The sequence below is a fragment of the Pelodiscus sinensis genome, chromosome 2 (genome assembly GCF_049634645.1).
Source record: "Pelodiscus sinensis isolate JC-2024 chromosome 2, ASM4963464v1, whole genome shotgun sequence".
Lineage (NCBI taxonomy): Eukaryota > Metazoa > Chordata > Testudines > Trionychidae > Pelodiscus > Pelodiscus sinensis.
The window spans coordinates 254,191,380-254,204,477 of NC_134712.1; the positions used below are offsets into that span (position 1 = coordinate 254,191,380).

Below are 13,098 nucleotides of genomic sequence, written 5' to 3' on the forward strand. Positions count from 1 at the left end.
ATGTTATAGTAAGCCTTTTTTCTCAGTTCAGCTGCTGCTGCTGCTACCTTGTGACTCATTTTTTGCTGAAGCTCACTCACTAGGCTCTTGCCATTTTGATGCTGGACTATCAGGAGTGCCGGACTATCGGATGCCGAACTATTGGAGTTTTACTGTACTTCATTTTTTGGATCCACTGGCTGCTGTACGTTCTCTAATGTGACTTTATTCTTCACAGTTAACATTTTTTGGAAAAAAAACCCCACCACCACACAAAAACAGCAGCGTTTTTCACCTGTTTCTTCTCTAACAATGCCCAGCATACAAGTCCTCTCTCGCCACTGGCCATGACTGAAGCTCAAGGGGGCTCTTATTGCTCGGGTAGCAGGACCCGACCAATAAACACATGGGCCAAGTAACTGTGAAAGTAATTGAAAATTTGAGTACTGAGGCAATTTTCCCATAGTCTAAAGAATTCAAGGAGACTCTGGGTTTTGCACAATAGTAGAGCCTGCTTCTGGGACACAATATTGGTTAGAATATATGGAGTGCAGATTTCCCCTTACAAATCCTTTGAATGGTCAGAAAGTGACGACACATGAACGCCATATGAATTCTGGTTCATTGTCAGAGGTTTCTGATGTTCCTTGGGTAGGAAGGAAGGGACCTGCATTCAAGTAAAATCCTGAGGGTATCTGAACAAGCCAACGTGTTGCATTAGGTACTATAAAAAAGGTAGGAACTAAAGATTTCCAAACGGTAGTGTAAAAATAGCTGTGAGCGTGTGCAGGTGGCCGACGGAAGGATGGTACTGAAATGTATAAGTAAAGAGTGCGACTGACCTTTTCCCAAATGAGACAAACACATTTATCACACTAAAGAGAACTAGATATAGCACAGTTACTTTTCCATGTAAGCAACGTCTGTAGTTGCCACAGAGATGTTACATGATTGCAAATGAGATGGAAGATGGCTGTAACGAGTTGGGTAGGCCTCCCTCAAACATATACTTTAGTGGCCCACACTAAAACCAAAAAACACACACACACACACACACACACACACACACACACAGGAGAAATCTTGGTATAAGGAAATGAAGATAGTGACTTTCCCCCCTATATTTCAAGATATTTTATTAAGAGTAAAGAGCAAGTTACAGAATCCAAGTGAATTCCGTATAGATGAAATTCATCTGGACAGAAATGCACAGAAAACTTTTAACTCCTACAGGTTTAGATACAAACATGTTAGACCAAACTAAACCAGTCATGACAAAAAGAACAGCACACTTAGTCTAGTTAAGTACAAATGCTATCTGTTTTTGGCAATCTTAGTGGATTAATTAATGTAAGAATCAATCCTAAATCAGCACCAGGTCCAAATTTCTTCACACCAAAACGTGCTTTTGTGCAAAGTGAATTTCTAAACAAGTTTCATACAATAAGTTATCTTGTAAACATGTTTTCTCATCACATGAAGACAACAGTTATTTGGGGTATTTAAAACTAAGAAACAGATGTGCTAGACAGTATCATTTATTGTTACGTCACACTTTGTATTTCATATGCTTCAAAATGACTACATTCAGGAACACAGAACAAGACATTAATTAATGCATGCCCATAACAACTCAGAGCAAATACGGGACTTGTAGTCAGCTATTACATTGGACAGATCTACACTATATTGTTTTCAAGACTGTTATTTCTCTAGGTCATTTCCCATCTACTCCTACTGTCATCCATGTTGCTTTGAAATGAAGCAATCCCATGACTTATCAGTGGGTTCCCCAGTTCAAAACTTTGGCATTTACAAAGATTTTAATCGGTAAAGTTACATGGTGATAATTCACCATCAGCTTATCATAGAACAATTTGAAGTGACCAAGGTTACACCAGTATTCTTTAAAGCAAAGGAACTGGAAGGCTATAGTGGAGAAAATGACATGGGTAGCAGTGAGAAGAAATGAACCCCCTCCCAGTTCTCTGCTACAGGCAGGCTCATCAACTGGGGAGGGGGAACAGCTCTCCTGGGGCCCAGCAATTTAAAAGGGTACAGGACCTCTGGCCACTGCTACAGAAGAAATGGCAGCGGCCAAAGCCTCGGGCCCTTTAAATTATCGCCAGAGTCCAGGATGGCGTCTGCCAGGTGGTGCTGATGGGCTGACTAGCTCCTAGCCCCACCCCTTCTGCCTGAGGGCCTGCCCCTTTCGGGGGCCTGGAAAGCCCCGCCCCTTACCCAGGGCCCAGAAAAGTCAGCCTGTGTGCAGGGCAGTGGACAATTTAGAACCTATTCTAGGCAACGGCTTTTCTGGTAGGAGACACAAATGTATACTACATTGTGTGGAACTAAAATCAATTACATCTAGATTGTGAACTCTAACATCCACGATAATAAAACCAATAACTATTTAGATACATTATTTACAGGTACTCCCTTTTATTTCGGAAAGGCAATGCAGTCATGATGCAAGACTGGTTTGACAAGAAGTCTTGTCTTCACACATCCCAGTTATTTCAAAGGAAAATCATGACAGGAGGAAGGCGGTCCATCGCGTTTTCATAAATACCACGAGGCAACGAGAATATGTACAGCGCTGATCAGGAGACACTCAACCCATAGGTCTGGAGTAGAACCACCAGGCTCCCTATGGCCCCATGTAGCATGAAGGGACGACGAGTGTGTTTCTTGGAAAACGAAGGCATGCTAAACAATTTATGAACCTGAACCTCATAGCATCCAAGAGAGGTCATGAAATGATGTGTCGTGCCCTGGAGAATCTGTGCTAAGCCATCATCGGATTTCTAGAGATGGATTTGTAAGGATGTCAGCCCACCAAAATCATTCAGAAAAGCTCTTTGTATAGAAGTGAGGGTCTTTATAGGCACAAAGTACTCCAAGTTCCTTCAGAACAGACTTGTGTGCTTCAAGCACTCCTACCAAAACATCTCCATTATAGTGCAGTGAACTTACCCTCTCCTGTACTATTATTTCTAAGCACTGTCATTCAGGATAAGAGACAAAGCAATTGCCAGTGTACAAGATCAAGAATTTCCTTTTGGAAAATTAAAGTCTCCACTTTGCTTCGACACTTATTTACAGCAAACTACTTAAGGAGCAACACACTTATCCTTTGGCAACATTCAACTGAACTCCTCACTAACTCACACACACGTCGTCTGGCTTTACTTGCTTGCCAAAGACTTCACAGCTCAGAGCTGCGGCAAGCTCTTGTATTACCAAGACTTCATTCCTTTAAAACCTTCACTAACGCTCGGTTACATTCGTACAATAAGTGAACAAAGTTATTTTATCGTTAGCCATTCGGCGTCTTCACTCAGTCACTAATTTGTGAAATTCAACAACTTGAAACGGGACTCCTGGTGCTAAGTGGGGATTGGTCAACTTCTACTTTGCCTCTGTTTTTGGAGAGAACTTGCAAGAATTTTGGACTGTAATTATCTGGTAGAGCCACACTGCCTACTCATCTTCGCTCTTATTACAGAAAAGTTACTTTTCAAAAGCAGTAACTTAGCATGTGGCATGAACATCAATTCAGAGGTGGTCCCAATATTTTACATTTAAGGATCTTCTGTAGCAGGGATTTCACAGTCATTGTTTCCAGACCATCAACGGTTTAGGCCTTTTTAAGTTTAAAATGCCTTTAAAAATTATCCCAGCACGGAAATGTTTCCACATTCCTTTCCCTCCCCATCCTGCTCCTCCCCGCTCCCCAAAGTTCCACAGCAGCATTCAAGATAATATGATAGATGGCTCCTGTACAATCAAAACTTCTATACATAGTCTGACAAATATACCATTGCACAATCCCTCTGGTTATTAAACCCACTGGCTCACACGGGTGCTACGTTAGCTTCTTCATTCTGCGGTTGTGCTTGTCGATATTCAAAGTCGCCCGATCTACAGAGGTGGTAAGGACGTCGAGAACTTCATCCTGTCTCTCCAGTTCCGCGTCTGTTTCTAAGGCGAGGCTCTTGAGCTTCCTCAGTATCTATCAGAAGACAGAGATCAAGAGCTTTCCGTGAATGTAAAGAGTAACTCGAATATGCAAGTTGTAAATAATTGGCTCCTACCTCTGCACATCCAGAAAAACGACAGGGCTAAGATTTCCACCATTTAATATTACAGGGCCCCCAGCGCAGGGTAATCCCTTTACGGGACAAGTGGAGAGAACCGGTTCTGATAGCCTAATTTTAGACATGACACAGGGGAGGCTAGATCAGTAGAAAGGATGGAGTGAGCAAGCAGGAGGGTTGGAGCAATAAAGTTACAGTTTCTTAGTTCAGGCATTTGTGCATCTAGCTGCCCCAGTTATAATGGAGTCTGTGAGTGCTACAGAAGCAGAGCGTCTTCAGGAACAATCTGAATGAAAATAGGGAGCAGCTTGGCAGGTCAGAACTGAGAAGACATTGCCCTTGTGCCAGAGGCCCTATGGGGCCGCAGGAAAAGCAGATAAAGAGGACACCCATGGAAATAGAGGAGCAAATATTCAATACAGTGAAAGACTGTATTGAATATTCAGACATGGATAGAGTTGAACAACTGTTTAATTATAGAATCCTACAACCGGAAGGGACCTCGAGAGGTAATCGAGTCCAGTCCCCTGCCCTCATGGCAGGACCAAGCACCGTCTAGATCAGGGGTGGGCAAAAGGGCCTCCACAGGCCAGATCCAGACCGCCAAATGGATTGATCTGGCCCGGAGGCCCTGCCGCCCCCCTGCCTCCAGGCCCTAATTGGCCTGGGGGCAGAGGGAAGCGCATGGGGAGTGTGCAGCACTTAGAAGTGCCATGTCCGTGTTCTTGGCAGGGTGAGAGGAGACTTCATGCACTCCCTGCCCTCCAAACCCTGATAGGCCTGGGGGCAGAAGCGAGAGCGTGGGAAGTCTCCTCCCACCGTCAGGGGCACGGGCACGTAGGGGGAACCTACATGAAAACTGCTATAGTGTTCCCTCTCCGTCTTCTCTTTTACAAACTGAAGTCCAATCCTTCAGTCTTCCCTCATTGCTCATGTTTTCTAGCCTTTTAATCATTTTTGTTGCTCTTCTCTGGCCTTTCTCCAATGTTCCACATCTTTCCTGAAATGTGGTGCCCAGAACTAGACACACAACTCAAACTGAGGCCAAATCAGCGCAGAGTAGAGCAGAAGAATGACTTCTCACAACACTCCTGTGAATGCATCCCAGAGGAAGGGTGATGTGCAGAGATTTGAAAGGGAAGGAGGGAAACATGGTCAGAATCCATGGAGCAGGAAGATCGCAGTCGAGGGGGGCGGAGGAGAGATCAGGGATACCAGAAGGACTTAATTTGCAGAAACCAATATGGTAAATAAAGGATAAGCAACTACTATACTATTCCAGCCTATAAACAAGAGGCCCCCACAAGAATTATATTACAAATAAACCATAGTTCACACTACACCTCGCAAATTACTACCACACGAAACCCTAAGCAAACACCTAGAGAGATCACCTACAGGAGAGCCAAACAGTGAAAGAGAAAAGTAAACTTTAAGGCAAGGAATTGCAAAGCTCTCCTGTTCCTTCTGTCGCAGGATGTTCAGACGAGAATTAAGTCTTCTTTCTGTGCTCCCGTGGCTGCTGCTTTTATAAGTCTCCCTGGTTCACACTAACGAGCTGATTCAAGACATCTGTAGAGACGGGCTGGTTTTCTGACAAGACTTTGCTATCTTTCCTGACAGAGGTATAAATAGGGGATATGGAAAACCTGCCTCCTATCACAGGGATGAAAACTGCATGTCTCAATTCCCCTCTACTAGACCGGGGTTCCTTCGGCTGCCTTTGATACTGCGTGTCACAAGAACGTCGCTATGCTCCTTGGGTACAACGGGTGTTTATTCATTCAATTGTAGCAACGGCTGTGAAAAGATCATTCTCTTCTAGTTAGGTCATTTTTCGCTCTGTTCCTCACCATTGTATCTGTGTCCTGAGGTGAGCCGTTGATGAGTCTGCTAGTGCTAAGCAATAAGGGTATGTCTACACTGCACGGCTATTTCGGAGGTAGGCCAAAAGAGCAACCCTGCAGCTACGCAAGCCACCCGTTATTTCGAAATATTTTCAAAATAACGGTGTGCTATTTCACCGTCCTAGTAAATCTCGTTGCACAAGGGATAAGGGATGACTCGAAATAGCATGTTATTTCAAAATCTGGCGCTGTGTAGATGTGCCAAATTTCAAAATAAGCTATTTCGAAATAGATTTGAAATCAGATATGCAATTTGCGTAGCGCATACTGTGTACCTTATTTTTAGTTTTGGGTGCTGTGTAGACGCATCCTAAATGATTACCCCCACCTGTATGGTTTCTCTAGTAACAAGAATAGTGAAGAGGGGAGTTGTTCTGTTTTCTCTTCGAATACCTAGCACCTTTTTTATCTAGGGATCTCAAAGCTCTTTGCAAATATTAACTGATTAATCCCCTCAATGTCTCCGGGGAGGCACCGTAGGTAAGGGACACGGAGGTCACTTCAGTCACATCTGGGATCGAATGCACAGCTGTCTACGGTGTGCAGCTACACAACACATTCGTTTGGGACAGAAGATGAGGATTACCAGACCCAATTTAAACTGGAAGAGAAAACTACAGAGACAAAATTTGACTACTCATGTTGGCTATCAGCTAGGGCCCTGAGGTTTTATAGAGTAAAGCTTCCACACTGTAATTCACAAGTGGTCAGAAACTTAGTTTTACATTTGACCAGAAAGATGGCCTCTCTAGCGGCGCAGTACCCTCAACTCCATGCTAGGGATGTAACAGTATAGTTGATTAACCATAAGCAAAAGCTTGTAGGTTAATGCTATAGACTACATGCCTTCCCCCCTGCCCGACAGTATATTTTTTAGCAGGCTGTTCAGCAGCCTGGCTCAGTCCTGGTTTGTGCCAGGTCTGGGACCTACCCCTGCTGAGGCTCTGCATTTTAAGTGTATTAGGAGCCGGGCAGGCAGCCAACCCAGCTCAGGTCCGGCTTGTGCCAGATCTGGGTGCTCAGACCTCCCCCAAATAGGGGCTGCTGCCCCCCCATGCTGCTGCCTCTGTATCAGAGGCAGCAGCACAGGGCAACAGGCAGTCGGTCCACGAGGGGAGCTGGTTTTTAAACTGGTCCCCCTCATGGGCCAGCTCCCGCCTGGTACTCCACACTGCTGCCTCTGATACAGCAGTAACAGCGCAGAGCGGCAGGGGGTTCCTCGGGAGTGGGACTGGAGCACATTGGCTGCCGGCCCGTCCCCCGGGGATGAGAGACTAGTCGAATAGCCAATCAGAATTCATGAGGTTAATCGATGTATTTAATTAACCGATATTTAACATCCGTACTCCATGCAAGGGCAGAAGTAGAATGCAAAATCACATGGAGGAATTCCTCCATTGAATCACCTCCCTGACGGCTTTCTACAGCCATCGTGCATTCTAGGATTCTTATTTATTTGTGAAGCATCAGCAAGCTCACGGCTTGGTCAGGCCTGACCCAATTCAGCTGGGGAAGCCCGTCGAGATCACAGCACAAAGGCAGCTGGGCTGCCGGTATGCCAAGTCGAGGCTCACACAGATTAACAGAATGTGGCCTACGAGGAGCCATGAAGGAAAGAGAGGCACTTTGCACCCCTCAGAGAAGCCAGTATAATTTACAAGAAGTGCACAAAAGTAAACAGGGACGATAACAACATCTGACCTGTTATTCGTTTTAGACTTAATTAATCTAAAGCCCATCAACATTAATCTAAATGTGCATAACAGCTAAGCTACCCCAGAAAGAACACTAGTTTAGAACAGAAGGCTCTTCAAAATAGGAACGCTGCTAAAACGGAAATTCAGTCAGCTACAGTGCTCATTTACAGCTACGTTTTACCTCCCCATTAGGGTCTGACTTGAAGATAAAGCGATGAAACCAACCAACCAACCAACCAACCAACCAACCAACCAACCAACCAACCAACCACACACACACAAAATCAAACAAAACCCACCAAAAACCCCCTACAAGTGGCTCATTTTTATCCCCTCATTTCCTTTGTCTGCATACTGAGAGTCTGGTAACAATTTGCTTAACCCTTGGGCTGCTTGCCGCATTTCGAATTTAAGTGGTGGGGGGGAGGGTAGTTTTCTTTGAAAGATGGTCCGACACGGTTAAAAACGTTGCCTCTAATGCTGCCCACAAAAAGACGGTTGGAAAGATTACTAGAGTCAGTAGTCTGGCCAAGGCTTAAGAATGGTTGCTATTTTTGTGGAGCAAAACGATGACAAGATGTCTAGTCATCAATGCACAAATTCTGCCAACCATTAAGAGATTTGATGCCTTCTGTGCCAAAACCTAATCTGGGCTCTGAATCAAGAGGCGAAATCCCTCCTTTCTATTTACAACATAGATCAGCTGCAATACTAAGGACTAAAGTTATGACACATCTTTCCTGGCCACTTGCATTCACAACTGATCAATAACATCAGCAGCCTCGCAAGTAACCACCTGCCTTTCCAACTCCCACAGTCCGAGGAAGGGTGGCTTTGTGTCTAAGGGTACGTCTAGATTACATGACTCTGTCGACAGAGGCATGTAAAATAGGCTACCTGACAGAGGGTGTGTCTAGACTACAGGATTTTGTCAACGAAAGTGGATTTTTGGTAGACAGAACTATGCCTCCGTCTACACTGCCGCAGAGTTCTGTCGATATAACGTCGACAGAATTCAGCAGTTTTGTCGACGGCTGTAAACTTCATTCTGTGAGGAATAATGCCTTTTGTTAACAGAGTTCTGTCGACAGAAGGTGTTATTGAATCTACACTGTCCTTTGCGTCTACACTGTCAAGTCGACAAAGCGGCTTGCTTTGTCGACAGAACTGGATGTAGTCTAGACGCTCCTTGTCGACAGAAGCTTTGTCGACAGTATGTACCCAGAGTCAATGAAGCGGGGATTTAAATATCTTCGGCTTCATTAAAATAAAAATGGCCGCCACACTGTGCCGGCTCAGCTGATCGTCAGCACAGCGCGCGAGTCAAGAAGTGGATCAGTCAATAAGGGAAGCCTCTGTCGACCGCCCCTGTAAACCTCATTTCACAAAGCATAAGGGAGCAGTTGACAAAGGCGTTCCCTGTCAACCAATCCGCGCCTTGACTTCCGCACTGTGCCAACGATCAGCTGAGCTGGCACAGCACGGCGGCCATTTTTATTTTAATGAAGCCAGGGATATTTAAATCCCCACTTCATTGACTCTGGGTACGTCTAGACTAAGGTAGCACCTCTACAAGAATGGAGCCTGCCTCGGACTAATTTTGAGACTTCTCAATAGTGAGGACAGACTAGTTCAATTTTGTAATTTTGTGAGTTATTAAATCGATTTTAGTTATTTCAAAATAATTTTAATGATGGCCTGAATGATCCCACAACAAAGCCCTGTGTCTTTGACCTCATAACAGTTATGTTCTTCCAAGATGCCGTGTGAATGCAAGACAAAAAGGTAGATAAAATGAAGAGAAAAATATCAGAACGAAGTGACCATACTAAAATAGACTATCACATGGCCAAAGAGGCACTGAGAAACCACTGGAAAGATACACAATGAAATCCATGCATGGAAATTAATCCAGTATCATCTGCTGGATGGTATGAGCAAACTGCAGATGTAGTAAACACAAGGGTAATAGCTCCTTGGCAGGAAAGGTTTTAATGGAACGGAAATTAGAAAGCACAGAATTTATGCTGCCAAACCAAATCGGGTGAACAAAATCCCCCTCCCCCTCCTGAGCCACAATCCTTAAGCTAATATTATCATATCCTTTCCCACACCCGATGACATTATGTCAGCCGGTAGACAGGGACTCAGCCACAAACCACAGGAACTTGGGAGACTTCTTTCTGGAAATCTATTGCCCAGCGAATGGAACACTGCCCACACAGCCACAAAATGCTGTGCTTCTAACATGACCACCTCATGGCAAAGTCCTGGCAAGTTCTTTGGCTTAAGCACCCAATCACAATTCCAGACTATTGAGGGCTTCCGACTCTAATGAAAGGGACTTAATATTCAGTTCTTTGAGTTGCTGCTACAACTCTGAGTAGTTTGGGGAACAAACGTTAAGTACAAATGTTTCTCTCTGGGTCTATCCAGTAGCTCAGATATTCTCATTATCCATTCTCCTCACATCTTTCTGACCCTAAGAGGTTCTGCTGGTCTTACCTGTTCCACAAAGGCTCTACAAGGCCTGCTACTGGTCTTGAAAACCTGCAGGTCTAGGACTAAAGACATTCCAAACAAAGAGCACACTCAGCTTTCAAGAGGGAAAGGCTTCAGAAAGCCTGTTACTCAGCCCCAAGGGTCAGAAGACCATCAAGTAATTTTCAAAATGGTGGATGCCACCGTAACTCTCCTGCCCTATGCTCAGTAACATTTTGCTAACCAATGCTGCATACCAGGAATAAACTAGAGCACGGGGGAAAACCTGGAGTTATTCAGGGCACTGAGAAGTTTGCTAGAGGCCTGCTCACCTGCTCCATGACCACAAGTCCCAGGAGCAGCATGTTGAAACACCAACTTCCATCCACAATAGGTGGATGGATTTATAGAGGAGCACTATTAATTTGCTGCTCCTGGACCATCGTATCCAGTGCACCCCACTGAAACCAATATACCGTGTATCTCAGTGCTCCATAGTAGCATCTGCAACATTAAAACACTTCTAGGTTCTCTCCTTCCACACCCACATCTTTCTTTCTAATCTAGCCCACCACATTCCTTCTCATCAGGGGAAAAAGGGGAGGTCTGTGTGGATTTTCCATGGAGCTATCTGATTCTGACCAAAGCACTGGAGTACAGAGGAGGCACGGAGAATTTGTGGGAGCAGCAGCATTGAAGGGGAGCCCCTCAACACAGGTAAGATGCATACATGTGCTCCAGCAGCAGCCCCTCAATGCAGCTAGCTACCTGGCTTTATACAGGCCCCATCTATTCCTGCACAGGTGATCTTATTTCTAAGTAGCTGTTTCCAACATCAAGCTCCTTTGCTCGCAGGCTAATTCACTGATTGGGCGCATCTGGCCTAATCCAGATCTTGGTGGGCTAGTGTGAACAACACCCGATAAAGGTAATGCTTACCGGTTAACCACTGACAACCCTACAGTTGGTGAAAATCATGAGTCATAACTTACGTTTCCCCCTTTTCTCTCTTCTTCTCTGGAAAGCAGACAGATCTAGAGACTTCAGCTGAGTCTAATGTATAAGGTCACTGTGAAATTTAGTTCAAAAGACCCATTTCTTGTCCAAAAAGATGGGTTATGGAATTTATCCTCGGGTGACAAAAGGGACTGGGATGCTAAGACTTTTCTAGTGTTATTTTGGGTACCTAGAATTGCCAACTTGGACAGACCAGATGGACTAGAGGCCATCTGCAGCTTTTCGAATTGGCAACCCTAGGAGTATCTCAATTATTGGGAGCCCAACCAGGGGCAAGTAAAGGGACAGGATTTTAAAAAAAGCAGGTGCTCAGTATTTTCTGAAAAAACAGACCTTTTTCCAGGCCTCTCAGTTTGGGTACTGCAAAACAGAGGCCTCTAAAATCAGTCATTTTGGAAACATCTTGGCTGGGTGTATTAGGAATATCAGAATTGCTACTTGGAGCCAACAGGGCACTGGTGAACTTTGAAGTGCTTAGTGGGTCTTAGGTTTGTATTTCGTGTTTAAAAAGACCTTTCGACCCTACGTTTCCCCACGAAGACAACCTTTCAAATGTTTGGGTTTCTGTTAAGTTTAATCTTACTTCTAAACACCCGAGTTGCTAGCAGTGATTCTTTAGAACAATGGTTTCGCAAGGTTTTCATTTTTAGCCTTCCTTAAAACCACTGCTGTGCGCTTGGAAACTCAGGTCCAATTGAATTAAAAAGGGGTTGTGTGTCTGGAATTACAGGAGAGGAAGAGAATGGATAACTACAGGCCAAACTAGCTGCAGCAGGACACGTGGCTATTTTGCACCACGCTATAGTTGAACTATAAAAGCATCATTAAAGAGACGGGAAAAGGAAAGTGCCAGGAAAACCCCCTTCCTCACAATATATTCTTCAAGAAATATTTTAAAGGGGCACAATCATTTGAAAGTCACATTTGTCAAAAAATATTGAGCTCATTACAGATCTAATAATTAGTCAAAACATATTCCTTTGTTTTTCCAGGTTGTTTACTTTGCACACTTGACTGCACATGGGTCAGTCACTTCCCTGCTAAAAGGCTTCAACAACCATGACAGGAGGAAACACTTTGTAAAGGAATTTAAAACAAAGTCGGGCCATAATATTTTAAGGAAGCTAGACTGGAATTATTAAAAAAGTCTTTTTACTGCAACGCCTTCCCAGCTCTCTCATTCATCTATCGGCTCTTGCATCTAAACCAGATAGCAAACTCTCAATGGTACAGCCTCTTTCTACTATGTGTCTGTACCGACCCCAGCACAATAGCACCCCCGGAAGCAATAAAAAAAAAGATCATTCAAAAAATTCACGTGGATGAGGTCTGTCTAAAGAACCATACAACAGGGAAAGCGGAAGCACAAATGGGAAGAATGTGACCTGGAAAGGCAGTATTAAAACATTGAGTTGTCAGTAAAGAGCAAAGGGAGCACGAGTTTGCAACTTTTTGGTGTGTGAAATAGGGATGTAAATGGGTAACGGGCGTCCGGTCCAGCTGGAGCAGCTGTGGGTGGGGGGCTGATCCAGACCGCCTGGGCCTGTCACACCTTGCTGTGGGAAGGGGGCTCTCCAGTCAGCCGGGCTGGAACAGACCCCCCAGCCTGTGGTGAGGTGGGCCGGGCCCGGTCGGAGCGGCCTCTCCGCCCACAGCTCAGAGTGGCAGGCCCTGCCCAGCCTGGCCCGCCACAGGCAATTAACTAGTTAAACATTTTGTTTAGGTTAACATTTTAAACAGGATTTCACATCCCTAGTGTCAAAATCCCAGAGCTATTTTCACCCTGATGACAAATTAGGGATGTTAAATCTCGAGTAACTGAGTAATCAAATACTCGATGCAATCTGCATCAACCATTCTATTAGTCGATAGGGCGCCTCAGTCTTTGAAGCACAGCAACAGCTCTAGGGCTGTTGC

General features: G+C 44.7%; 1 protein-coding gene across 3 annotated transcripts in view; it reads right to left on the minus strand.

Moving 5' to 3' along the window:
* Window positions 1-1,098: 1,098 nt before the first annotated feature.
* SNAP47 (synaptosome associated protein 47) overlaps window positions 1,099-13,098 on the minus strand; it is a 35,169-nt gene continuing 23,169 nt past the window's right edge. For all 3 annotated transcript variants that reach the window (XM_075922965.1, XM_025188081.2, XM_075922966.1), the window contains exon 5: window positions 1,099-3,994. In XM_075922965.1, coding sequence (XP_075779080.1) covers window positions 3,848-3,994 — 147 coding nt within the window. In that variant the 3' untranslated portion in view covers window positions 1,099-3,847. The remainder of the gene's footprint in view (window positions 3,995-13,098) is intronic.